Source organism: Puntigrus tetrazona, chromosome 3, assembly GCF_018831695.1.
Source record: "Puntigrus tetrazona isolate hp1 chromosome 3, ASM1883169v1, whole genome shotgun sequence".
Taxonomy (NCBI): domain Eukaryota; kingdom Metazoa; phylum Chordata; class Actinopteri; order Cypriniformes; family Cyprinidae; genus Puntigrus; species Puntigrus tetrazona.
The window spans coordinates 19791475-19817684 of record NC_056701.1 but is presented as its reverse complement, the minus strand read 5'-3'; the positions used below and the strand labels follow the sequence as shown (position 1 = coordinate 19817684).

Genomic DNA, 26210 nt, shown 5'->3' with positions numbered 1-26210 from the left:
ATGTGCAGCCCATTTTTTTTGGCGTAGACCACTGTAAGCCTGCGTGTTTGTAGTAACGGAAAAGTTGGAAAAGGTCCTTTAGAAAAGCGTGCCGTCGCTTCAACAATAGTTATTAACGTCAGCGACACGTTGAGTGTGCTTCTATCGGCGGGGGACGTTTTCTCGGAAACCCTGAACGACACACAGAGGGGTAAGTTGTCCGGCCACGTCTCTTTGTAAGGCAGTTAGACGCTACTCTATGGTTGTTTCTCCGTGAAGACTGTGTGTGTGTTTGTGTGAGCCGTGCTGCTCGGATGTGCTCGTGACGGAAGTAATGTACACATCGTTTCGTCGGAGCCGTTACACGGAGCTAGAAGAATGTCGCTACAGTGACACGACAAGACGACGCTCGTTACTTGGATAACTTCGTTTCACCGACACCTAGTGCGTTGCCAAGTCCTTAAGCATTACAAACTAAGAGTCTGGAGAATCATAAAGTTTCCCGCTCGCTCGTGTACTTGCTTTGTAACTCGACGTGGAAGGAATTTTATTGGTTATTGGTCGGTTATTGGTAAACACCGAGTCTTTATTACGCCACGGTGGGGTTATAGATGCTGTGTTGTCGTTTGTCGTCTTCTCCAGTCAGTCATTAAAGCTTCAGGCTGTTTCTCAGCGTATACAGCGGTGCCAAAGTGTGCTTGTCGTACCAAATAAACAATACTGATATTAAGGTAAGGTGGATAAAACGTATGAAGTGATAAAGTGACAAGCTGAAATTAAATAAAAAGAAATTAAATAATAAAAAAAAAGTCAGAAGCAATAATACTTTTCCTGCATGGTTGGTATGTATTTATTTATTTATTATAATATTGCAAAGTCACCTAAAGTGCTTCTATTTCCTAAATAGACGCTACAGAAAATAAATAAGGTGACCCAATTAAACATATAAAACTAAAGGCAGTAGTAGAATAGCCTATTCAATGTCTTTCGTTTTCACTTCTCCTTATGGTAGCATTTCGTGGATTACGCCCACCGACCCGGCATGAAAACAGATTTGCATCGCGCTCTGGCAGCTTTTATGCTTTAGGATTGTGTTGTATCAGTTGAGCTGGTTGTGAGGATGTCGCTGGTTTTCTCACGCGCCGGGACCAGGGGGATTCCCCACCTCTGCGTCATGACGTCACCTCTTCCAGTAGATGGCCGAGGGAATCCTCGCGCGCGACGGTGCGCGGCGCCGCCACATTTTCAATTCTGTCTTTCGTCTCATGGAGATTTGCTTTACACGCCAAATGAGACCGCTTTCAGTTTTGCACGATGGCCCCGACTCCCCGAGCGACAGACACGTCCGAAATAATAGAAAAATCTCGTAACCTCTCGTAATCTATTTTATACTAGGCTGCTTATTTTAAAGTGTTTTTCAAATATTATTTGAGCGCCAAATGCACACCATGATTATTTGATGTGGTGTATATACTGCCGTTAAAGAGTTCGGATACAGCTTCTAAGTCTTTATCATTATCATGTTCCACATTTGGAAAGAAATGCAGTAGTGACCAAGAATGTAAATCAAATTAAAAGTTCTTTAGGTGCATGAGGTGATTTCTGGGATGATTGAATATTGTTGAATGCTTTTACTTTACTCTTTGGTGGTCCAAAAATAAATAAATAAATAAATAACGAGTAGTGATAATGTTTATGGCATGATTGGAATAATTAGTGCTCCATATCTTCATCCTTTGTTGTTTCTTCTTTTGTTTTCCTATTTAAAGTGTTCAGTTCCAGGAAGCACTTACCACTATAAAAAAGATCATAATTTTAACTTTAAAAGACTTCTGTGCCACAGTAAAAACCTGTTAATTGGTTAACAGTATTTTCTCTTACTGGAAACTGTAATAGATAATTGTACATTAAAATGCATTTAAATATTATTTTTTACTCTCAAAAACTGCATTAGATCCCTTTTGTATATTAGAAATTTAGTCTGTAGTAATTTGGTATATTATTTCAGTTTTTTTGTATACTGTAATACATTTTTTGTAATAATAACCCCTAAATGATTTTTCATATAAATGTTCAAGTCTGCATCATTGAAGATCTTGTACAGTTCAGATGAGTCAGGTCAAGTATAGATAATATCGCCCTTGCTGCTTCAGATGATTGGTTCCTCTGTCTCTTCTCACTTAAAATGCACTTCAGAGAAGGGTGTAGAGTTTGTTTTTCCAGGGACCCAGACCGCAACATTAGACATCTCACATATGTTTTTTTTCTGGGTCCCTAATGACTCACACCATTATCATTGAGTGAACTGATCTAGTGAAGGCCAGTTGTGTGCTTAACAGATAGTGGAACATAGTGCGTGCTACACAAGACAAGGATTTGGAGGGAGTAATTATATATTATTTAGTGATATTACTTGAAAATAGCTTTAACCTAAATAATCATGAATATTTTCTATTGATTCAGGGCTCTAGACTCATTATTCCCACTGGTCACTCTTTTGCGACAAACTTTCTCAGCTGGTCTCATGAGCACATAAAAAAAAATATATATATTAGTTAGGCCTATATTCTGTTTTGCAAAATCTTTTATGTTTTAAAAGTTAAGCCATCTGTTTTTTTTTCACAAACTGTATATATTGTGGTGGCATGACATCTTCCATGCATTATGATAGTCCTAGTTCGTAGTATTCTAGTTGGTTAAAATGAAAAGGGGAGTTAATTTCATTGGCATCACATCTGTTGGTACATGTGACATGTATCAGGGTGACAGAAACTCTCAAAACTCTGGGGAAACTGTGGTTGAAGCCAAACCTTTTCAGTTGAAAATATGCGGGTGTGGGGAGCTTGTTGATTTAGAGCAGTTGATCTGTCAGGCACAGGAGCTGTTCGATGAACCTGTCGAACATTGTCGAAACAGGAAATTTGTTGTCAAATTGTCATTTATTTTACAAGCACAAGTGTTCAGTAATAAGGGTTTGACAGAATACTGTAAATATATTTTTGCATTAAGGGGTATAGTTATAACTGTGAATGTTGTAAAATTGATGCAATGGATATTCTCCCAGTCTGTTGATTATTGTGATTCTCTGAGCTTTGCTGATGAGAGTAAATGTCAGTGGTGTCAGAAAGCCCCATTTATAGCTTCGGTTGGTGTTCATTTTTGGATGCTATGTAAAGAGCCACTGCAAGATCATTTGTTGTCTTTTTTTTTATACAGCATACTGATATATACAATACTATTTTTGACTTCAAGGCCGGTGGTAAATCACCTTGCTGCATAAGAAACCAGTGTAATTTTGGCTTGTAAGATGAAACTAAAAATAGGACACGAGTTGCCACTTCTTAATCTATTTGATACATGTGACATACTTTCCAATTTGCTATGATCACCATATTGAAGATTGATTGCACCGGGTTAGGGTCTTGCTTGTATGAAACCCAGTTTCACTGAAATGCAGGCAGCAGCTGTCAGCTGTTCTTGATATTACTTATTTATGTCCTGAGCGTGCTTTGCACCAGACTGTCTGGAGACCTTGTTCCCTCGCTCCTGCTTTAAAGAGAATCAAAGGTTGTGTACATGCTGCGCATAAACCGTTCACTTCTTAATCAGATATGTACACATGGGGAAGTCACACACAGGTCACATGATGAAATCAGACTGATCAAATAGATGTCAGGTTCTGTCTGCCGTTCTGCAAGATACTTAAAATGATTGCAGTTTATTACTATTTGGTTTATACATGCATGCAAACTTTAAGGTTTTGCTCTTTTTATACAGCATTTAATTTTCTGCTCAGTTATTATTGTCCTGCACATTGTTTTTGTGTTTTCTGAGATTTCTTATGACATCTGTTTATTATTTGCTTCTACTTTGACAAATTTATATGCCTTGTGTTTGTGATATTGGGATTAGAGTGAGTACCTGTAGCTAATTACAGAAGTGACTTGATTACAGTTAGTAATGATGTGTGTTTTAGACTGGTCGATCTGGTGAATCCATTTTTGTATGCCTTTCGAATTTAATCACTTGGCTTTATGTGACGTTTTCTACATTGCTTTCGCGAATTCTGCTGATTTGTCTCTAAGATAGTGTTATCTCTAAGTGGCAAAATAGCAAAAACAACTTGATATTGATAGTTTTGAAAGCATCAGTGAGAAAGCTTTAAACTCCAAACCAGTGAGTAATGATTTAAACCGCACGTTTTTTTTAAAGTTTATGTCGTAGGATTGTAGCTCTATAGTTTCCAACTTTGTATTTGTGAGGAAAAACAAAAGCATTTTGTAATGTAAAATGTATTATAATGAAAATGTAAATGTAATGAATAACAGAAAATCAGTGTAGTCAGGTAGCGGACACCGAATTAAATGCCACTTAACTAAACTGTGCCTCTCTTTCTACGTGTATCTTGTGAATGATTGTGCCGTAGGAGGTGAGAGACATTGTTATAGACTGAGAACAACAGATCAGAACAGCTCCTGCAGTCTTCACGGAAATGAAAAGGAGGCTAAGGTCACAGCCAAGCCTGGGCCTTTTATCTCAGAGTGAACATTGGCCTCATCTGTCAGGGTCACATCCTTTGAACTGCACCAACATTGAGCTTTCAACAGCACACTTAGATCAGTCCTGTTAGAAACACAACAAGGCATTGAAAGCAGAGTCCTGATGAGTTTACTTCTCTGGTGTGATGGGAGTTTCTTGTCTCAGACCCTCTGCTTAGATGGTTTCATTGGGCTCACGTACCTGGCACCAAGGTAACGTCCGGTTATGTGCAGTAGCGTTTATGTTGTTGTTGTTGAAATGGTCTGTAGTCCCATTTAGTCACTTGCAAGTGCCTTTTTCAAGACCTGAAAAAGCTTTAAAAAATTAAGGGGTATCGCTGATGCATTTTACGGCATAGAAAAACTAGGTTTGAACCCATTCAAAACCCCACATATTTTGTGATGGTGGAAGTGCAAGAGCTAACATGCAACTTATTTTTTTTCAGGTTTAGGTCTACAATAATCTCTGCAGCACTCTAACATTTTTAAAAAAGGTGGCAATGCCATAGAAAAAAAACACAGGTCATTCAAGATGTGTATATGTTACATCATTTTGTGATTATGTAAACAAACTAGTGAATTGAATTGAACCATTTCCTTGAAATGAGTTCTTCAAAAGAATCAGAAAATTTCCCTGTTTGAGGCTATATGCTATAGATTACAGGTAATGTTGTAAATAATATTCAGTTTCTTCAGCAAAGACTTATCATTTTGTTTCTTTAGACCTCGGTATATATCATCAGGATATTTATGAATTTAGGAAATGTTACCTGGAAACTAGGTAAGACACAGGGCCTGAGACTGATCTAATTTATCCAGATAGAAATTTGTTACCCATTGTCAGTTTAAAAAGTGCCCAAGCAACATTTCTCCAAAAATTGCTCAAAAAGTTGCCCAATGTATCATCAGCCTTAGTCTTTACCTCTATTAGACCACAGCTTGTTGACCTCCATGTGTGACCAATGTACGTTTTGTGGTTTTAGGGTAGTTTGCATACTTTCTCGTTTATAGTAACTCATTTGATAGCTGAAATATAAACTTCCTCTAAGCTTTCCCCGAATCCTTCCCGTCTCTTAGCCCATTGTTCTCCTTCAGCTTTCCGCCGAGGCTGCTGGATATTTGTGACAGAGCTTCTTCCAGCCTGAAGTGCTTGCTGGTTTTCAGCTTATTATGACTCATCCTCTGTGTCTATGGCATTGTTCTGTCTGCACTTTGAGCCACAAACTCAGCCAATATCATTTAAGTTACAGCCGCTCTGAAAAGTGCTTCTAGGTAATCAACGTCTAAAGGAAGGAAAGCTAACCGACACTGTGTGCCAGGGTATTGTTTTGAGCCTCTCTTGAGTTGTGTAAGTGATCAGGCGACATTTAGGTTGCAGTGTGAGAACCGATACAGGAACTAAGTTTGTTGTGAATGAGCACTAACATTTATAGGAGACAATGTAATAAAACATTTGGATCATCATTCATATTCCTGGGAATTGTTTTGTTATTTTGTTATTTTGGGGAGCATTGACATGCTGTAAATTGAGAACGGTTGCCAGGTGGTGGGAGACAACCAAATCTTCCCTCAGGGAGCAAATAGATCATAAGCTGTGTGGTTTCCTCCTCTACACATGAAGTTCTTGGCAATATGATACAAGATAATGTGTGTCATCAATTATGCAGTGTTCCCAATATGCAGTGTTCCTTGAAAAAACAGGGATGCCTTCAAAACAGTTCTTGTTGCATTTATGTAACGTGTGATGTTTGAGTTGTGCAATACAGACTTCCTTTCCCCTTAGATTTGAGTAAAATGCCTTGTTTGTCTGCCTTGTTTCAGTGTTTGGATTTGGTTATATAGCTCTACTGTACGTCTTTGAGTTCATAAACACACTTTTGTTGGAAAGTCATGCCATGTAATACAAAACATTATTATAATTATTATTAATAAATATTAGTAAAATGATCATGTTTATCAAATGCTTTTTAAGGTATTTAAAGACGCTTTCATAACTATCGCCTGTGAAAACCCGGCAAATACAGCATTGTTTTAAAAAACTTTATTAGAAACTTTTACTAAAACTTACTTTTAATAAGAAACAAATATTATATTAGTATTTTCAGAAAATTAAAATGATAAATTTTATTTTGATGCTCTAATAAATGCGAGTGAGCGTGATCCGGAAGCAATTTGTGAAAAAAGCAGAGTAAGATTAATTATAGCTGAACCTAATGTCAGTGTGATCTGTTAACAATGCACATGATAAATCTGTCTTGTAAATGTCATGAAATGTTTTTAATCTGATAGAAACGGAGTCCTTTAAACCATTGCATCCCAAAATGAATTGTGAATCATTTGATTCAGTTCAGGATTTCACTAGGTTTAGGACTAGGTTTAAGACTTATTCTGTCATGGTATTCTTCATTTATTCCATATGTTTTGTTAAATATGAAAGAATTGCTAGCAATAAACAGCAGTTTTTTGTTTTGTACTTTGAAGTTTTGGCTGTACTTTCAATTGTAATTAATGCAGAAGGTAACCTAGAGAAGCTAAAACATTAAGGTCTATCCAGCCAAAATGAACTGTATCTTGTGAACTGTACTGTATTTACTGTGTACACTGTATACTAGTATTACTAATACTATTTGATGTATTAGAATTATTATTTGGTGAATTATTAGCACAAACTTTTATATACACCAATAACCAGAAATGACGACACTGCTGACGTGTCAGGCATTTGTCTTTGTGTCCAACCCTTATAGCTCTACCTGTGCACAAATAAAGTAGTTCACTTCCCCGTTGCTCACACGGCAGGTAGATATGGCGAGTAAAGTAGCAGTTCGTTTTGTGGACAACAATGTAGGTTTGCTTTTATTTCCTTTTATGATTTTTGGTTGAAAGGTTATCTGGCGAAAATGTGTAAATTATTTATTCATCAATTTCTTCATTAGTGAATATTGAAGTAATTAATTAATTATATTTGCTTGTGATATACTTGTTTTTTTTTAATCAGTGTTTTACATTTTTAGGAGGAAAAAAAAGATTTACTGTTCTTGTTTGGCTAATTTACAGATCTGGATGAGTTTAGAGAAGTGAAAAAAAGAAAAGCTGTTTTGTGCACGAGGTCTTTTGTTCACTCAGACTTGAGGACACATTTCCCTTTTCTTGTGTCTCTTTTCTCTCTATCCTTCAGTGTGCAAACCTAAGCGAGTAACGAGAAAGTGTTGTGTGCCAGCACTGGTCTTTTTTAGTCAGTTTGTCAGCACAAACCTGTGTGTGTGTGGGTGTGGATGTGGTGAACTGCGACTGTGTGTTCCACAGCATTTTGAGGTAATGTAGAGCGAAACGGCGTCCATGGGCTTTTGAGGTTTTCCTCTTTGAACGGATGCTCTCGCTGCTTTACGATCAACAGCCACTGATTTCTATGGCCCCAACACGCTCGGCGCTGACGACATGCACCTTACACTTCCTTGACATTGCTGATGTTTGTCTGTTTTGTTGATAAGACCGGGTTGCTGGTGAAGATTTTCTCGAATCAAGAAGTTAACTTCATGTAGAGGCGATATTTTACGCTGCAGATTTTGATTTGTGTCATTTACGTACGTTTTGAAGGTACTTTCACTTTTGACGTTTTTGTCTTTTGGGTTGTTTATGAGGAAGGAACCAGGGAAAAAAATATCTTGACAAGCTGTACGGACCAGTTCTGTTTGTCTTCTTCGTGTCAAAGGAGTTCCTAGCTCTCTCTCTGTGTCCTGCAGGTCAACATGGCCCAGTGGAATCAGTTACAGCAGTTGGAGACACGGTATCTGGAGCAGCTGTATCACCTGTACAGTGACAGCTTCCCTATGGAGCTGAGGCAATTCTTGGCCCCTTGGATCGAGAGCCAGGACTGGTAAGTTGCCAAAAACAGGATATGACACAAGAGATAAAGACCTCACACTCGGGGAGGTCAGTATCTTGTCTGAGCAGCAAGATATAATGCTTGATTTCTTTTGCATATAACCAAGAGGTGTATAAACGGATGTAGAGACGGATATTTTTTATTGTGATGTGTGTATCGAGAAAAGTGAGAAATTGGTAATATTGCCAGGACACATAAAAACAAACAGTTTCTTGATTTTAATGAATTCTTGTTTGTATGAAACAATATTGGATTCTTTAAATTCCAAGAATTGGTTAGTCTAGCTAGGCTACTCCCAACTTCCATCCAATAAACATCCAAAAGGTATATATATAAATAAAAGGTATATAAATATAACAGCTTGTAAACAAATATGCCATGTAGACACGTCCACGAACAGTTGGCTGAATATGCATAATGCACAGGAGTTTCGAAAATCATTGTTGGATTTTTTTAAATTATACAAGATTTCCGGGTGACGTGTGTCATGTTCTTTAACATTTTGCCTGGAAACAAAGGTTCCTTGATGCCGAATTCCTCATGAAAGTAAAGTCTTCTTGTTTATAACTGTGACAATGAGCACTTATCAGGATCAACTAAATGCTGGATTTCCAAAAGTATGTGAAATATTTGAATTTCACAGCATAGAATATGCTTTTGCCAGTAGTTTTACTCAACAATCTGTTTTTGTGACTGGTTGTGTGACATGTCAGTTGAAGGTCTCATTTCAGACCTTCAGCCATCAGTCTCAAGGTCTGGCTATGCAAGACTATATGTATATATGTATATATGTGTATATGTATGTGTGTGTCAGGGCTGTCAAACTCGATCCTGAAGGGCCGGTTCTAACTTGCTATAGTCATGTAACATCACATTTACCTGAGAGAAAAAAAACATATTTGGTGACCATAAATTTGTTAGTCAGCTTGAAAAATTAACAGGAGCATTTTCCAAATGTGTGCAACATATATCTATCTATATATTGTGGCGGGAGGAGCCAACAACAGACACAGTATATATATATATAGGCCTTAAAGGCTTTTATGTGTAGATATATATATATATAAAGTGTCCGGGTAAAAGTGACCAAAATAAACGGGGATTCTGGTGATTCTAACTTGCTATAGTCATGTAACATCACATTTACCAGAGAAAAAAACCATTTGGTGAGGTAATTTGCTCAGCTTGGGAAGGGTCCAGGTGGGGCAACAGTCTATCTATGGTCCGGAGGCGCAAGAGGCGGTGGCTTCTTCCCGCGGCATCTCGTCAGGAGGCCTCTTCCTTTTTATCGGCAGATTTGAAGGGTTAAAACAGCCCGGCATCCTGGCAAAATAAACAGCGAACTGGTGTGCAGTCGTGCGCCTGGACTATCAGGAGTCCGACAGGGGCGCTTCTCTGGCAGCGTGGCAGAGTCTCTCTGCGCCCTTCCTGGAGGGGCGAGGACATCAGCGTGCATGCGGGAAGAGACCGGCATCTTGGCCCTTCAGCGATACGGTATTTAATGGCGGCAGTGACGAGGCCTACACTTCAGGAGTGCCCGTCACGCGCGCTCTGGCAGCTAACCAGTCCCTACCGCGCCCCTCCTGGACCACGAGGACACGACATCAGCGTGCATGTCGGGAAGAGCCCGGTCTCTCGAGAGGAGAGGCGTGGTGATGATGACAATAAAGGGAGGGGCAGCCTCATCACATGCGCCAGACCTTTTTAATATATATATATATATATATATATATATATATATATATATATATATATATGATGACAATACACAGATCTGTCAACTAATTTTTTTAAATGGCAGCCATTTAAATGTTTATTTTCAAAAAACTAGTTGGAGTACAAATATAATTATGAAATTGTAACCTGTTAATATTATGTTTTTATATGAATCAGTTAATTTTAACCTTCTGCATTTAGATGTAATACCAACTGACTCTTTACTTATATTATCCAGCATTGAGAATTTTTTTTCATTGAGAAATTTTGCATGTACTAAACCTAATATATATATTCCAAAATAATAATAAATTTATTGAATTAGAAATTACATTGAAAGCTTTTAAATCAGAACTGAACTGTTAAAACCCAGCTCTATTTTTTTAAACATATATGTGTGTAGGTATATAGGTATATGTGTTTGTTTAAATGTATAAATCATGCCAGACTTGTCACGTCTCTGCCCGTAAAACGCTCCTGGAAAGTCTGTTGTGAACAATAACACGAACCAGTGCTTTTTTTCCCTCAAAATTTTCTCATAGCATAAGTGTGAATGACTGCTTTGTGATTCTGTTGTGACTCATGTCCGGTTTCATCTCCTTGTGTCCGGTTTCTGCCTTACATTTTGCATTTTTAAACTGGAAGAGCGGAGCAAAAGAAAAGAAAAGAAAAGAAAAGAGAATTTGTGTAATCTTAATTGTCAACCAGTGAAATCTCCCATATGTTCCCACAGGGGGCAGCACCACACTTAGAGAGCCGTTGTGTTGCAGCATATTAAGTGTTTGTGATGTAGGGGAGATCTATACAGTGTATATCTTTATACTATGATATGAGATATATTTTAATAGAACTTAAATACTTTTGGAGTAGGGAGCACTTCACATGCTTTGCAGCTTATTAATTAGTAAGGTAGTTGTTAAGTTTAGGTATTGGGTAGGATTAGAGATGGAGAATAAGGCAATAATAAATTCAAAACTAATATTCTAGTAATACACATGCTGATAAGTAACTAGTTAAGAGATCTTAAAATAAAGTGTTATCTTACAGTTTCATCTTAATTTTAGTGGATTAATAATGTTCTACACTTCTAGACTTTTAGACTTCCGATACTAATACTAATTTCAGAGCTGCATTTCACTTTGAATGCCGAAAGTCACCGTCCTTCACATCGTCCTCACATGCACTCAGTTTTCTCATTAGTGTGGATAAAGTAAATATGAGACGATACAAATAACCCGTGGGATGTTTGCTTTGTTTCATGCTGACAGTGTCATAGAACATTCTGAATGGATTGTTTGCCTGAGTGCTCAGAGGAACATAATCAGTGGTGGTATAATAAATCCTGTAATTTACTCATACAAAAAAACACATTGCTTTAGGTCAAAGACTAGTGTTGATAGTTAAACCATTGTTTATGCAGATGCACAAAGTCTTCACTCATTATTTGGTCTCATTAAATTTGCAGTTATCAAAGAGGTTATTTAGAAAAGCTTGGCACATGCAAGATGGCGGAACTGTCACCAGCACATTTAATTTTTAATTTATTTATTTATTGTTCCATAGCAAGCCTGTTATATATTATTTACACTTGAGAGGAGTGAAGTGTGAAGCTGTTTGCACCTGATTCCAACTAGGGGTTCTCCGGCCAGATATTTTGAGGACCGAAAGTAGCTGCCAATACCAGTCACAGATACCAATCTTTGTAAAGCTTTCTTTTTATCATACAGAGTTGTTTATAGAGATACTCCAGTCAGGTTTATTAGACGTTTGTTCAGGACCTGAATTTCAATTTGGAAAATTAATTTCCCTCTTAGGTGACTTGACTAGTTTTAAACAAAATAAATAAATGCAAAGCAACGCACCGTTCAATGTTTATTTGCCATCGCTTTTACTTCTAGGTTTATATATTAAGTTGCTCAAGTGGCAAAGCATTTATACCAGGCTACTTTATCATTGACAGAAACAGCTCTACTGACTTTCTTTTTGCGTTTAAATCTTTATTACAAGCAATCATGTGGTTAATAAAGAACTTGTTTTTCTTCCTCCTCAAGTACTATCTATTATTATCTTGTTTATCTAAAAGTGCTCTTTCCCTTTAAACCTTGCCAAAAAGCCACACGTTGACTGTGAAACACAGTAGAAAGTAGATAACATGCATTCATGATTTATTACTACATTTTTGTGTCAATCCATGTTCATATTTACGGCAAACAATGCAATGTCATTTTAATTCACTGCGTGCAGTGGAAACATTACTGCTACTGCTGCAGACGCACAGCTCCTGAAACTCTTGGGCTGTAACCGCGTGCACGTTTTTCTGTTAATGATGAGCACGGAAAAATAAACGCACTGAATGCATATGGATGCAAACGGATGCGTGCGCCGCGTGTCGTGTCTGCCTCTCGCAGCATGCGCATCAGCTTGAGGTCGTTTTTTTTGAGATCGGCCTTTTTAGAGACCGCCGATCAAATGTCAAGAAGCGAATATCGTCCGTTAGTGATTAGTAACCGATCAATCGAAGCACCCCTAATTCCAGCCCTGTTTATTTGTTACATGTATTTCCACATGCTCATTTAATACAATTATTTGCTAGACATGTTTATTTTATCACAACATAAGCCCAGTAACTTAATATCAAATTCCTAATACTGTAATCTAACATTTTGGTCATACTGCCTCTCTATATGTGGTGATGTTTTCACAGTGCTTTTATTGACATTAGAAAGATGACAAAGTTAAAGGGATTGAACCAGCTCTTAGATACTTGAAGTTGTTGTTATTACCATAACTATAATAATGATGACAACTCTGCAAAAGTATTGATGGTTTGGTTGTAGGATATTTTGCAGAACGTGTAATGGATACAGATGACGTGTGTTTCTTCGCTGATGGCTGCCTGCAGAATGAGCTCAGCGGTTTATCATTTGTGCTGAGTAACGGCAGGGAAAGTCAGATCATGTGACTGCAGACAGCAAACTGCAGTGATACATACCTGCACGTACCAACGCTTTCAAAATACACTCTAATTTGTCCGTTTTGTTTAGCATATAGTTGAAGGTAGACGTCTTTGACAAAAGCTTTGGTTTTGTTGCATGCAAAGATGCGTCTGATTCTCAAATGCATGTATGTAGTGGAGGAAGCTGCTGGTTACCCATCACATGAGCCTGTTTGCTTGTGTCTGTCACAGGGCGTACGCGGCCAACAAGGAGTCTCACGCCACACTTGTGTTTCATAACCTGCTGGGGGAGATTGATCAGCAGTACAGCCGCTTCCTGCAGGAGAACAACGTCCTGTACCAACACAACCTGCGGCGCATCAAACAACACCTGCAGAGCAAGTATCTGGAGAAGCCCATGGAGATCGCCCGCATCGTGGCCCGCTGCCTGTGGGAAGAGCAGCGTCTGCTGCAGACGGCCACCACTGCACAGCAGGTACACACGCATACACAATTTAAAACGTACAGATGAATTATGTACTTGCTCGTAGGTGATGTACTCATTGGGGTTCTGTGGTAAATGTTTTTTTTCCATCTGGGTTTCATTTATAAAAAAAAAAAAATATTCTAATTAAATTACACATAGTGTACATATTTTAAGACGCGTTTGTTTTCAGGTCCTTTCCAGTCAAACACACAGTAATTGTAAAGTGCTTGGAAATGGATTGCACCTTTTGTAAGGGCATATACAGATTTCTGTTTCTCCAATTTCTTTCACATCTCTAGGATGGCCAGGTTGCCCATTCCACTGGCACCGTGGTAACGGAAAAACAGCAGATACTGGAACACAACCTGCAGGATATTCGGAAGAGAGTACAGGTTGGTGCATAAAATCACACTTTAGTTAACCAGATTTGTCATCTCCCCAAAGGCTGCTATTTCCTTTAATTGTGTTTATATTGCAAGATGTTTTTTTTTATGTTGTTGTAATAAAAATACATATATATTTCTTATTATTATGCTGACAACATATTTATTTCCATTCACTGTATTGATAGAACTTAAAACATGAAGAGGTGCAACTAGGGCTGTCAATAGAATAAAAGAATTGTGATTAATCTCCTGATTTCTGATTTTTAAATATGCTGTGATTTAGAAGACCCTTTAAAGCATTTTTTTCTCCCTGAAATACACAAACCCCTTAGCACCCCATTTTAACATACTGCCCTTGAGCACACAAAGAGGGTCTCATATATTACCCCTTATGGGGTACAGCCTCTCACTCATCCAGCTGCCTTACCTCTTCTACAGGATATGGAGCAGAAGATGAAGATGTTGGAAAATCTGCAAGATGACTTTGACTTCAACTACAAAACTCTTAAAAGTGCTGGAGGTATGATGAGTACATGTTGCTGCCATTTCTCTCTGTCTCTAAAATAGCCTCAATCAAATCTCAACTAATCTGTTACGATTCAGAGTTGTCCCAGGACCTGAATGGAAACAGCCAGGCAGCAGCCACCAGGCAGAAGATGTCTCAGCTGGAGCAGATGCTGAGCGCTCTGGATCAGCTGAGGAGGGTGAGATACAGAATCAAGTCACAAAATACAGTCTTGATTTTCTAGGGTTTTGAAAATGCCAGCCAGCAAGTTCTTCAATACATTCACACTAATCACCCAAGGGTCAAAAGTTTAAAAGGTTTTTTTCTGTTTTGCAGCAAATAGTCACTGAGATGGCAGGGCTGCTGTCTGCCATGGACTTTGTGCAGAAGAACCTGACAGATGAAGAACTGGCCGACTGGAAGAGGAGACAGCAGATCGCCTGCATTGGTGGACCACCGAACATCTGCCTAGACCGCTTAGAGACATGGTACACAGTCCGTTCACAACCAAAACTGCTTTTCAATTGCGCCTTTTTGTGGATTGGTTCATTTTTTTCGAATCCCTGTCTTTTCAGGATTACTTCTTTGGCTGAGTCGCAGCTTCAGATAAGACAGCAGATCAAGAAGCTGGAGGAGCTTCAGCAGAAGGTATCCTACAAGGGAGATCCGATTATTCAGCACCGCCCAGCTCTGGAGGAGAAGATTGTAGACCTGTTCCGCAGCCTTATGAAGAGGTTTGAAATCACTCGCTTCTGCGTAAACTTGGTATGCGATATAATGCGATAAAACAGGATCTGATGGTTGATGTTTGCTTGTGTCACTGCAGTGCGTTTGTTGTTGAGAGGCAGCCTTGTATGCCCATGCACCCTGACCGACCACTTGTCATCAAAACAGGAGTTCAGTTTACCACCAAAGTCAGGTGGGTACATTCAGAGGTGAGTCAGAGGGGAAAGACGCATAAATGCAAATTTGTAAATTTTTCCACCTCCTCTCTTTCAGGTTACTTGTGAAATTCCCAGAGTTGAATTACCAGCTGAAGATAAAAGTGTGTATTGACAAGTAAGTCTGACGTCCTACCTGTTACATCAGAATGAAATGATTTTGACGGGGGCAAATTTGAATCTTTTCCTCCTGTCTTCTGCAGGGAGTCGGGTGACGTGGCAGCCATTCGAGGGTGAGTTTTGAGTTTAAAATGATGATTTGTATGGTGTGGTTTGTATGGTTATTTGTCGTTTTATAGACTGATTTATATTAGCCAGTATTTGGGCATTGAAATAAACATTTCATTAAAATATAAATTTTTTTAGAAGTATTGTGGGATATTTTTTTGTTTTTGTTTTTTTTAGCATTAAATTATATTGGATGGTTGCAATAAAAAGAAGTCCCTCCTCTCTGCTTGTACTTGTAAAGGTTATGGATTCCTCTTTTTCTTTTCTTTCAGTTCACGAAAGTTCAACATCCTTGGCACCAACACAAAAGTGATGAACATGGAAGAATCCAACAATGGCAGCCTGTCAGCAGAGTTCAAACATCTGGTAAGCTCAGCCATTACGCAAGTCTTTTTTTTCTTTTTCTGGCTCACAGAACCAGACACACTGTTGGCTCTCAAAAGCAAAATTAAACTCCCTTAATATCTGTATTTATTTCTGTACCAAGTATGTTCAGCATTGAATTTATTTAATCTCAAGCATGTTCTTTAGTTTTGTATTTGTCTTCGTAAAGAAGTACATTAACATTTGAACTTTTTATTAGGCGCAGAAATGATGGTTGTGTGAAAACAAAACATGCATTTTAAAGTGTCCTTCTATAAAGTGTACAGTATAATTATAATATGAAGTAATATTAATTAACTACATGTACTTACTAAATGTTAGGGATAGGATTATGTTTTTTTACCTTAGTTACTTGCATGTAATTAATTGTTATTCTAATATTATGTGTAATATTTGTAACAAGGACACCTTGAAGTGTTAATTATTTCACAGTGGTAAGCTCATAATTTTTAAGTGTAAAAGGTGTTTAAATAATTAAATAAATAAAAATATATACATCTAAAATATTATTTTTAAAACCATATACATTTTCCATTTACATTGTTACATTTGTTTTATTTAACATTTTTACTATAAATTATGATTGCTTACTATTATTTATTTTTATTATTATTATTATTATTATTATTTTTTAAAAAAACTATTTATTGGATCTGCCCTACAAGCTTCAAGAAGACAAGATCAGCTGTTGGCTGAATGTTGCCTGAATTAGTCCTGATTTTTTTGTCTGTCTTTCAGACTCTTCGAGAGCAGAGATGTGGCAATGGAGGACGAACCAACAGTGACGTAAGTCTTTGTATAATTAGCATTATGCCACAGTTTTTAATTCAATTCAGGGTTTCTAGTGAAGAAGTCAGTGTAAACATTGACCCTTTTGCCCTCTGAACTACAGGCGTCTCTGATAGTGACCGAAGAACTTCATCTGATCACGTTTGAGACCGAGGTCTACCACCAAGGACTAAAGATCGACCTTGAGGTGAAAACCACATGCATAAACGACACGCGCTTGCCGCTTAAACACCTTATTTTTATCAGTATTTTAGAATAAAAATAAAATGTCAGACATGTCTTATCATGACAGGGTTCCTGTCACAAAGGCGCTGTCCTGTTGGGCTGTTTATCAAATTGAAGATGATAATAATATTACACTATTAAAGTAGCGATTAAGTCCATCACACTGTTTCTGTTGATTGATTCAGCGCACTGAAAGCCAATAAGGTCATTGTGATAGGCCGTCGTCATGGTGCCAGCAGTGGGAGGATATGAATATATAATCAGGCAGCGTGTCCTTGGGTGATCTCCTACTTATTAAACCCCTAAATGCACACAGTGCTGCCTATATGCCCATTATGTGCTGATAAGACTACATGGAAAATCATTCCTTTTCTGTGGATATACACAACGTGCTCTCAGAAAATACCAACACACACAGCAGGTTAATTAAACCAGATAATTAAGCCTTGCTTGAGAATTATTCTGCCTCAGGTCTCTATTTGCACTTATCAGATTTCCAACTGAGCGAGCTGTACAAAAATAGCAGGATTTGTTATTCTAGATTATATATAAATGTCTTTTATCTCTGCAGACGCATTCTCTCCCGGTGGTGGTCATCTCTAATATCTGTCAAATGCCAAACGCATGGGCGTCCATCCTGTGGTACAACATGCTGACTAACCATCCCAAGGTTTGAAATGAATCCGGAGCGAGCCATGCTTACTGTTATCTCGGGATCTTGTGTAGGTTACTAAGAATTCTTCCTCTCTGTCTTGACAGAATGTGAATTTCTTCACCAAGCCTCCCGTAGGAACGTGGGATCAGGTGGCTGAGGTGCTCAGCTGGCAGTTTTCATCCACAACCAAGAGAGGACTCACCATCGAGCAGCTCACCACACTGGCAGAGAAACTTCTGGGTATGTGTGTTTGAGTGGAGTTGAAAAATATTGCATGTCTGTGTCTGTGTCTGTGTGTGTCTGTGTGTGTCTGTGTGTGTCTGTGTGTGTCTGTGTGTGTCTGTGTGTGTCTGTGTGTGTGTGTCTGTGTGTGTCTGTGTGTCTGAGTGTCTGAGTGTCTGTCTGTGTGTCTGTCTGTGTGTCTGTGTGTGTGTCTGTGTGTGTGTCTGTGTGTGTGTCTGTGTGTGTGTGTGTGTGTGTGTGTCTGTGTGTGTGTGTGTGTGTGTGTGTGTGTGTGTCTGTGTGTGTCTGTGTGTGTCTGTGTGTGTCTGTGTGTGTCTGTGTGTGTGTGTGTGTGTGTGTGTGTGTGTGTGTCTGTGTGTGTGTGTGTGTGTGTGTGTGTGTGTGTGTGTGTGTGTCTGTGTGTGTGTCTGTGTGTGTCTGTGTGTGTCTGTCTGTCTGTCTGTCTGTCTGTCTGTGTGTGTGAACAAAACTAAGAGATAGAAACTGTTCTTTTACACTTTTATGTCCCGCCTACAAGCACTTGAGTCTTTAAAAATGTAAAATACTACAATTATTAGCATTATGGCATTATAATTATTAGCATTCTAGAAGAAAGACTCTTTCTAGACTCTCTAGACTCTTTAAAGAAATAAGACTAAAAATTAATGAAACTGTTCTGTTGAAAATAACAGAATATGCCAGTATTTGATGTAAAACCTACATTGAACCTGTACATTAATAATAAATGGCAAATGGAATGAATGCATAAAAAAACAAAAAATATGAGGTGGATTACTGTTTTGAAAATATAGATATGACCAATATACAAGATGTCAAATTGAACATTCAAGACACGTTCATATTTATTGAAAGAAGAGAAACCAGCTTGTGACTGTGTAAAACATATTTTCACTGAATGTGCAATTTTAAAGGATACTGGACAACATTTTTTTCATAAAATATAGGCTCTAGACATTTTTAAAAGGTCTCTTCTAGAAAGATTCTTACAATCTTTGTCATTGATTAAATTGAAAGATTCTTAATGTTTTTTTTTTTTTTTGTTTTTTTATCCTTACTACTGTTGTTACTTGAAAGTTATTGTATATTGCTAATTGATTGCTACATCATTTACTGTATTATTGTAAATGATTTATTGAAATGATATTGTTAGCGTTAAATCTGTTTAATTGTGCATTTCTGTCTTTGTATAGGTCCTTGTGTAAACTACTCTGGTTGCCAGATCACATGGGCCAAGTTTTGCAAAGTACGTTGCTATAACAAAGTTTTGTTCCCTGTTCTGTGTTAAATTTAGAGCAGATCAGACCAGCTCATCCAGTTTCTACCCTGAACTTGTTGTGCTTGTGTTTGTGTGTTGCAGGAAAACATGGCAGGAAAAGGTTTCTCGTTCTGGGTGTGGCTAGACAATATCATTGACCTAGTGAAGAAATATATTTTGGCTCTATGGAATGAAGGGTGAGAACTTCTGCTGTGTGCATTCATAGTTAATTACATCAATCACCGCTTCAGTGGATATATCAAGCTTTTGTGTATGTGTGTCAGGTATATTATGGGCTTCATCAGTAAAGAAAGAGAGAGAGCAATCCTGAGCCCAAAGCCTCCTGGGACATTCCTGCTGCGCTTCAGTGAAAGCAGCAAAGAGGGAGGCATTACCTTCACCTGGGTCGAGAAGGACATCAATGGTGAATGCATTTCTATGCGCTTTATGCTGCGTGTGCTGGCATAAGACTTACTTAATATTTAATACTTTGATTTAGTAAATGATTATTTTTTTCTTGTGCTGTCAAAACTGATTTTGGCAATCATAAAATTTGCCTGGACTGCTCAAATCGTCCGTAGTTAGAATATGTGAAGCATCTGCGTCTCTGTATGTGTGTGTGTGCAGGGAAGACCCAGATCCAGTCGGTTGAACCGTACACTAAGCAGCAGCTCAACAGCATGTCTTTCGCTGAGATCATCATGGGCTACAAGATCATGGATGCCACCAACATCCTCGTCTCGCCGCTGGTCTACCTCTACCCCGATATCCCCAAAGAGGAGGCATTTGGCAAGTACTGCCGCCCCGAGGCCCAGCCGGACACAGAATTCCCTGATCCTGGATGTGGTGAGTGTGTTTAGTGGGAATATTATTCATTCTGGCATGAAAAAGCAGCACGCGTGTCTGTTACTTGGCCGTGTATGTCTCAGGCTCATTTATTTTGGAATTGACTATTTTAGCGTTTGCACTGAATGGGTGTGGTTTACCAGAAACTCTCAGCTTCTGAGGAAATTGTCTAAGAATAAGATTAGAGAGAATGCAAAAGCATGGCTTTTTGGTTAGACATGTTACAGTTAAAAAAAAAAAAAAATGTGGTTGGTATTTTATTTTTTTATTGTTTAGATATTAATGCTCTTAATCAGCAAGGAGACATTGCATTGATCAGAAATAACAGAGTAAACTTTTTTTTTTTGTTACAAAAAAGGGTTTCAAAGACATTTTTAATCAAAAATGTTCAAATTCCAAGAAAACAATTGCAATCAACATCGATAACATGGATGAATTTATCACTTTAAAATTAAATGACTGTTCACATGTTGATAGTAAAGACTTTCAGTGTTCCAAAAAATTCAAGTAAAAGCATTTTTGTTTTCTGTTCATCAATGGTTTACAGAAAAATGTTAAGCACGCAACTGTTTTAAACATTGATAATGCTATGAAATGTTTCTCGAGCACCAAATCACCTTATTAGAATATTTTCTGAAGGATCGTGTGACACTTCAGAAGACTTAAGATTTTATGTAATTTATTTATTAAAAAAGGTGAAAATCGCACAGGTTCTTGAGGTTCAGCATTTCATTTTTGAGCAAACTGTTGTTCCAAGAAAGAAGCTGATTTCTTACTGACAGAAGCTCACTGAAGACCTGACAAATATTAATTCTACTTGTTTATTAACGCAACCATTTGTTGTTCTTTCAGTAATTCAGCCTTACCTGAAGACCAAGTTCATCTGTGTGACACCGTGAGTAGCTTTTTTTTTCGTTTTTATCTAGTATGTGTGTGAATGCTGGACCTTGCTGGAGTCTCTGTTTTCTCTCTCTGTTCTCTTGTAAACTTTGACATTTCTGGTGACTCTTTAGGCAGGAGCACATGCAAAGTACTCCTCTCAGTTCTCTTTACAACATGGATCAGGGATGTAGCCACCAAGGACTCTTCACAACATCCTTTAAACCATAATCTTGCACAAGAAGAGAGATAATTTTTGATTTTTTTTTAAATAAGCCTTGCACACGATCAACAAAAGGAAGCTCAGGGTTAATTTACATGTATATACACACATGCCTTGTGGGTAACCATTGTGTAAACACTTTGACACTGTGATTTTCAGCTCTTAGTTTAGTTTTAAAAAATGAAGTGAAATATGTAAATGTAATTTTAAAAATCTTAAATTTTTGCTAATTTATTTTTAAAAGTTCCACATAAAAGTGAAAATGTACAGTTTTCCGTAATATGTTTTCTAAATGATGATTTGCACAATTAATGGACAGTCGTTCCACGTTATTCCACATATTGTTTGTCTTGTTAATTTCTGTTTGTCGTGGTCGATCTAAATACTGCTTGATCTTGAATGTTTATGTTGATTTAATGAGTCAGTTTTACATTGTGGTACTATATCGTGTTACTCAACGTAGTATATAATAAACTGTACATGACAATTACTGTACGTTCGGTAACAAGCCTGGCTACAAAAAAACATTTGGATGGAATAAAAGCTGCTTCAAACTCAGTCCTGCTTGAATCACGAATGCTTTCTGTGTTTGTAGAGGACTTGGACGTACTAAAGGTCATGTATGTGAGCTTTAGCGTGCGTGCGTGTCTGTGTTAGGCAGGCTATAAACTGACCTCTCTTCATAGGTGTCCTTCCGTCTTCATGGACTTCCCGGACAGTGAGCTGCTTGGGAACGGCTTCCCTGGGTAGGCATTAGGGAGCTGCTTTATGTGCGTGAATGAGACATGAACGCTTGTGGTCAAACGTACTCCTGTAGGCGTCTGCTAACATAGATTATTCCTTTTAACATCTCTGGAGCTTGACCAAGGGTGTCTGTTTACTCACTTCATCTCTTTATAGCTAGGTCTGGATGTCACTGAAACTTCATTTCACTGAAACTATAAAAGTTACAACTGCTGTCTAAATACTATCTACTTTGTGTCGGTGAACTAGTTCCTCTGTAGACAAGGGGATATTTTTGCGGTTTCTACTTCATTTCTAAGCTCACAAGCTATCTTTTCTGTATCGGTGTGCAATATATTTTCACACTTTGGAAAGGAAGGGGTTGCCTTCTCTCTCCTATTCGTTTCTTTCTCTCTTTTTGCCCCCATATAGAAGTTTTGTTTTATGTGGTATATAAATGGTTTGCTTCCTCTGTGTTTTAAACAATGTGGAGGAAATAGTTTCTGATGAAAACTGAATCTCGTGTGTTACCCTTATTATGATTGGGGTAAGTAAACCGTTTCTATAGGAACTTGAATCACAAATATGATAAACGCTATTTCAACCAAATTTCAGCATATCTCTCATTTACAACAAATACGAAAGCATAAAACAGCATTAAGTAGTATAAATGGTATCACCTGTTAGAAATGATAATTACATAATGCAGTTTCCGTTATATAAATGTACAATCAGTGATTTTGATTTTATCAACAAAACAACAGCATTAACCGTAGCACTAATGACAACAATACAATGGTTTTAGTTGCATTATTTATAGATGTTTAGACGTTGTCTTCAGGGCATTCTGGGTGTTTCATAACCTAGATGAGGTAAGATAAGGGAGACGAGAAAACTGACCAACGACCAAACTAACGACTTCATCCACTCTTTAACTGTTTTCACTGTTTATACACAGCACACTGTATTTTTTCAATTAGAAGTCTATATTACCCATGGATCTTTTGGCATAAGACCAAAAATACAGAAAATGTATGAGAATACACTGCTTCTTCTGAATGGCTGTCTGTAAATGGAAAGAGATGCTTTCTGCTAACGGTGTAGTTTGTGGATTAACTAACTGGACCATGCTAACCAACACCATCAAGAATATTTTCTGCACACTTTAGTGCTCAGTATTCAGAATTCATTCACATCTTAAGACAAATGACACCTTTACTTGATCTGTACTTGTAGTAACTTTCCGCAGCTGTTTAATCAGCTAGAACCAGCTAAAATCTGAACAAATGTAGTGTAAAAATTGGAGATATACTTTCCCAATGATTGAGTACCCATCTCATCCAGCTTTTGCTTGAGATTTTGGAAGGTAGTCGGGACTTTTGGTGATCCAGGATGGAAAATAAGTTCTTGGCTTCAACTTTTTTTGGAAGTCTTATCAAAGGGCTTAGTGAGTTCTCCAGATTGGTCCTGGTAATGTTGGCATAAGAAAGTGTTTCAGGAAAACTGCTTACACCAGCTTCCTAACAGCTTGTACCATTCCTCATACTGCAAAGATAAACAGAATATGACTCTTTTCAATACGATATGTGCCAAATGTGGCTTTTAAGATTGATGATGTTGTTCTTGGGCAGCCTGCGTCTTAACATGCAGTTCATCCCTCTATTGTTCTGATTTACGCTAAACAAACTAAAATTACAGGGAAAAAAAATGTTTTAGTATTGTCTTTGTTGGAAATCTTGTCTAGACCGCAAATAAATACGCATTGAGCTATTAATTCTATTAAAAAGAAAAAATAAACAAAGCTTGATTTAATTTACCAGCAACCTGACGCATTAGACATGATCGACAAAGCAGTCTAGGCTTGATCTAGACTTCAGCTCCTCTAAACAAACAAGAAAAACTGCCCATGAGTGGTTTGGAGTGTTAACAAACAGGCACAGGCAAAGTTTGACCCCTAGTAAATCATTCCCCAGGGTTAAACTAATGGGCAGCCAAGCAGAAAGCAATTGACTGGGTCAGATATAAGTGCATGTCAGCATGTTTCTACATTAATGCCATTCAAAAGTAGCTGTGTGTTCTCACAAAGTATTTACATATGAATGTAATTTTATTACAATAGTGGTGTTTTCCACACTGTAATATAAATTGATCGATCATAGCATTTACAGCTCAGGTCATTGAAAAGGGAAAAAGTTAGATTTCAGCTACATTTCAAAGTTACATTTACATTCATGCATGTCAGCTACGTAGTAATATACATGTTCAGTGCACTGTGTTGAATCTGCTGTTTCAACATCCTCTAACACCTGACCAGAACGGTTCTCTGGGAGAGTTCACCCCAGAATCAAACTTCTGTCATAATTTACTCCCCTCATGATCTACATATGGCTCAGTTGCGCTTCGGACGTCCCAAGTTTATAATAATAATAATAATAATATACTCCCCTCATGTGGCTCCAAACCTCTGATGATATTGGAGATCTTTGACTTGCCTATAAAGGGGACAAGATCTTTTATGTCACACGGTAGAAAGAAAGTCATACAGGTTTTGAATGCCATAAGGACAGAAGTTTCATTTTGGGGTGTGCTATCTTTTTAATTTCCCAAGTGATGCCCCTTATGTGTATGATGAGTGCGGGAATGTGCAAATATTACAGTAAAGGTTTACTCGTTACTTGGCGAATGAACCGTCATCTTACTAAATCCTAACGATCGTGTGTGAAGCTGGTCTGACGTGGGCCTTCTTTCTTTCCCAGGACTAACTCTGGCAACACCAGCGATTTGTTCCCAATGTCTCCTCGTACGCTCGACTCTCTCATGCACAATGAAGCCGCCGAGGCCAACCCGGGACCGCTGGGTAAGTCACAAAACAACTTTCTCAATATCCATTGCAGACGTTTTAGGGTCTCCTAATACTGTGAGTGCCTTTTCCCTGCAGAATCTCTCACTCTGGACATGGAGTTGAGCTCCGATCATCCCTCACCAATGAGAGAAGGCTTTGCAGCCTCCACGGTCTCAGATATGGACACCTGCCGAAATGCTTAGTTTTCTAACTTTTTAGTTCTTTTTTTTTTTTTTTTTGTCTCCACTTGGATTATGGAATTGTGTACATAACGCTTAGGTGCTACAGCTGCTTTTTTTATTTTTTTTTTCTCTCCGAGCCATTTGTTTCGCCTTTTGTTTAAACGGTCATAGCCAAAAGTGTGCAAACATAACAACAGTTTTAACCTTTCGTCCTTAATGCATATGTATCGGTATGCAAACGAGCTCATTCGACGATTAAGATGTAACTCTTTGCTTATTTTATAGGAATGGGAGGCCTTCAGTTAAGCTCTTTTGTTTGCAAATGAAAGTGTGAATATTACGGCTCTTTAAAATGTTTCATTGAGAACATTTGGCCATGACTCAATGGTAGTCATAATCTTTTTTTTTTTTTTTGATAACAGAAATAGCCTTTGACTTGTATTTGTTCACTGGTGTTAGCCAGTACAAAACATATTTTGCGCTGTTAGCATAGCATAGGGCCGGTGAATACTTTGTTCTTTATATTGATCTTTGACTCATGAGCGCGAAAGGGCTGTAAACGTCACTGTAGTATTGATGGAAAGGATTGGTACAGAAGTATCATTTATAGCAGGATGATGATGTGAAGTAAGTGCATGCAGGTCTATAACATCCCTTTTAGCTTCTGGTTTACGTGAATATAGTGTATTTTAATGTCGATGAAAAATATTTTACTCTTTTATTAAATGGTTTTCGGGAAGTGAATGGAAGAAGATAAATATGTATGATTATACATTACACGGACGAACAAATGTGATATTGTGTAACCATGTTATTGTGTAATCCAGTATGATGTTTAGTGTGCTAACGTGGATGGCAACAAAGATCTTGGACAGAGCCAGCAGGACTATATTGACACAGACTCACATACATGCACATATATAGAAATACGCACACATATTTATAATTTCATTCTTTAATTCACTGATCATTGGTGTTGTAAGGTAGCACCTCGATAGAAAATATGATTGAAAATGATGTTTCTTCATTGTGTAACCGCTTTTTAAACGTCTGTCAGTCTAGGTTTGTTTCCCACTTTGTGTATCTGTACCTTTAACTCTCACTTAATGGTGTGTATACTGTGTGTGTGTATATATATATATATATATATATATATATATACATATATATATATATATATATATATATATATACACTGCACTATGTATATTCACTTTATTGTACAATGAATTCTTTGAGAAACCGTTATCAGCTATTTGTGTCCTTGATGCATTTCTTCAGTTATCCGGGAAATAAAAAAAATTATGGATCTGTAATTTTTTTTTTTTTTTTTTTAATGAAATTAAAACGTCTGATCAGCAAA

The 26210-nt window shown here is 37.8% G+C and overlaps 1 protein-coding gene across 6 annotated transcripts; it reads left to right on the top strand.

The window, feature by feature from the left end:
* Window positions 1-26210, top strand: stat3 (signal transducer and activator of transcription 3 (acute-phase response factor)). Of its 6 annotated transcripts, none has more exons than XM_043235331.1 (24): window positions 2-190; window positions 8261-8394; window positions 13307-13550; window positions 13841-13933; window positions 14366-14447; window positions 14531-14631; window positions 14769-14920; window positions 15008-15166; window positions 15259-15351; window positions 15432-15491; window positions 15577-15606; window positions 15874-15967; window positions 16724-16771; window positions 16878-16961; window positions 17571-17669; window positions 17759-17894; window positions 19088-19140; window positions 19255-19349; window positions 19437-19576; window positions 19780-19998; window positions 20851-20893; window positions 21787-21846; window positions 24580-24680; window positions 24762-26210. In XM_043235331.1, exons 2-24 carry the CDS (start codon window positions 8267-8269, stop codon window positions 24866-24868), a joined length of 2421 nt encoding a protein of 806 aa, XP_043091266.1. In that variant the 5' UTR covers window positions 2-190; window positions 8261-8266; the 3' UTR covers window positions 24869-26210. The 6 variants fall into 6 exon arrangements, with proteins under 6 accessions (XP_043091270.1, XP_043091266.1, XP_043091267.1 ...); XM_043235332.1 differs by lacking the exon at window positions 2-190 and adding an exon at window positions 4597-4730; XM_043235330.1 differs by lacking the exon at window positions 2-190 and adding an exon at window positions 7255-7361.

What these genes read in the sequence shown, in the direction of transcription:
- stat3 (XM_043235330.1), top strand. Translation starts at nt 7,323, where the DNA reads ATGGCGAGTAAAGTAGCAGTTCGTTTTGTGGACAACAAT. An exon ending in CGGCCACCACTGCACAGCAG is followed by an intron (nt 13,551 to 13,840) that starts GTACACACGCAT and finishes TCACATCTCTAG; the next exon opens with GATGGCCAGGTTGCCCATTC. An exon ending in CTCTGGATCAGCTGAGGAGG is followed by an intron (nt 14,632 to 14,768) that starts GTGAGATACAGA and finishes TCTGTTTTGCAG; the next exon opens with CAAATAGTCACTGAGATGGC.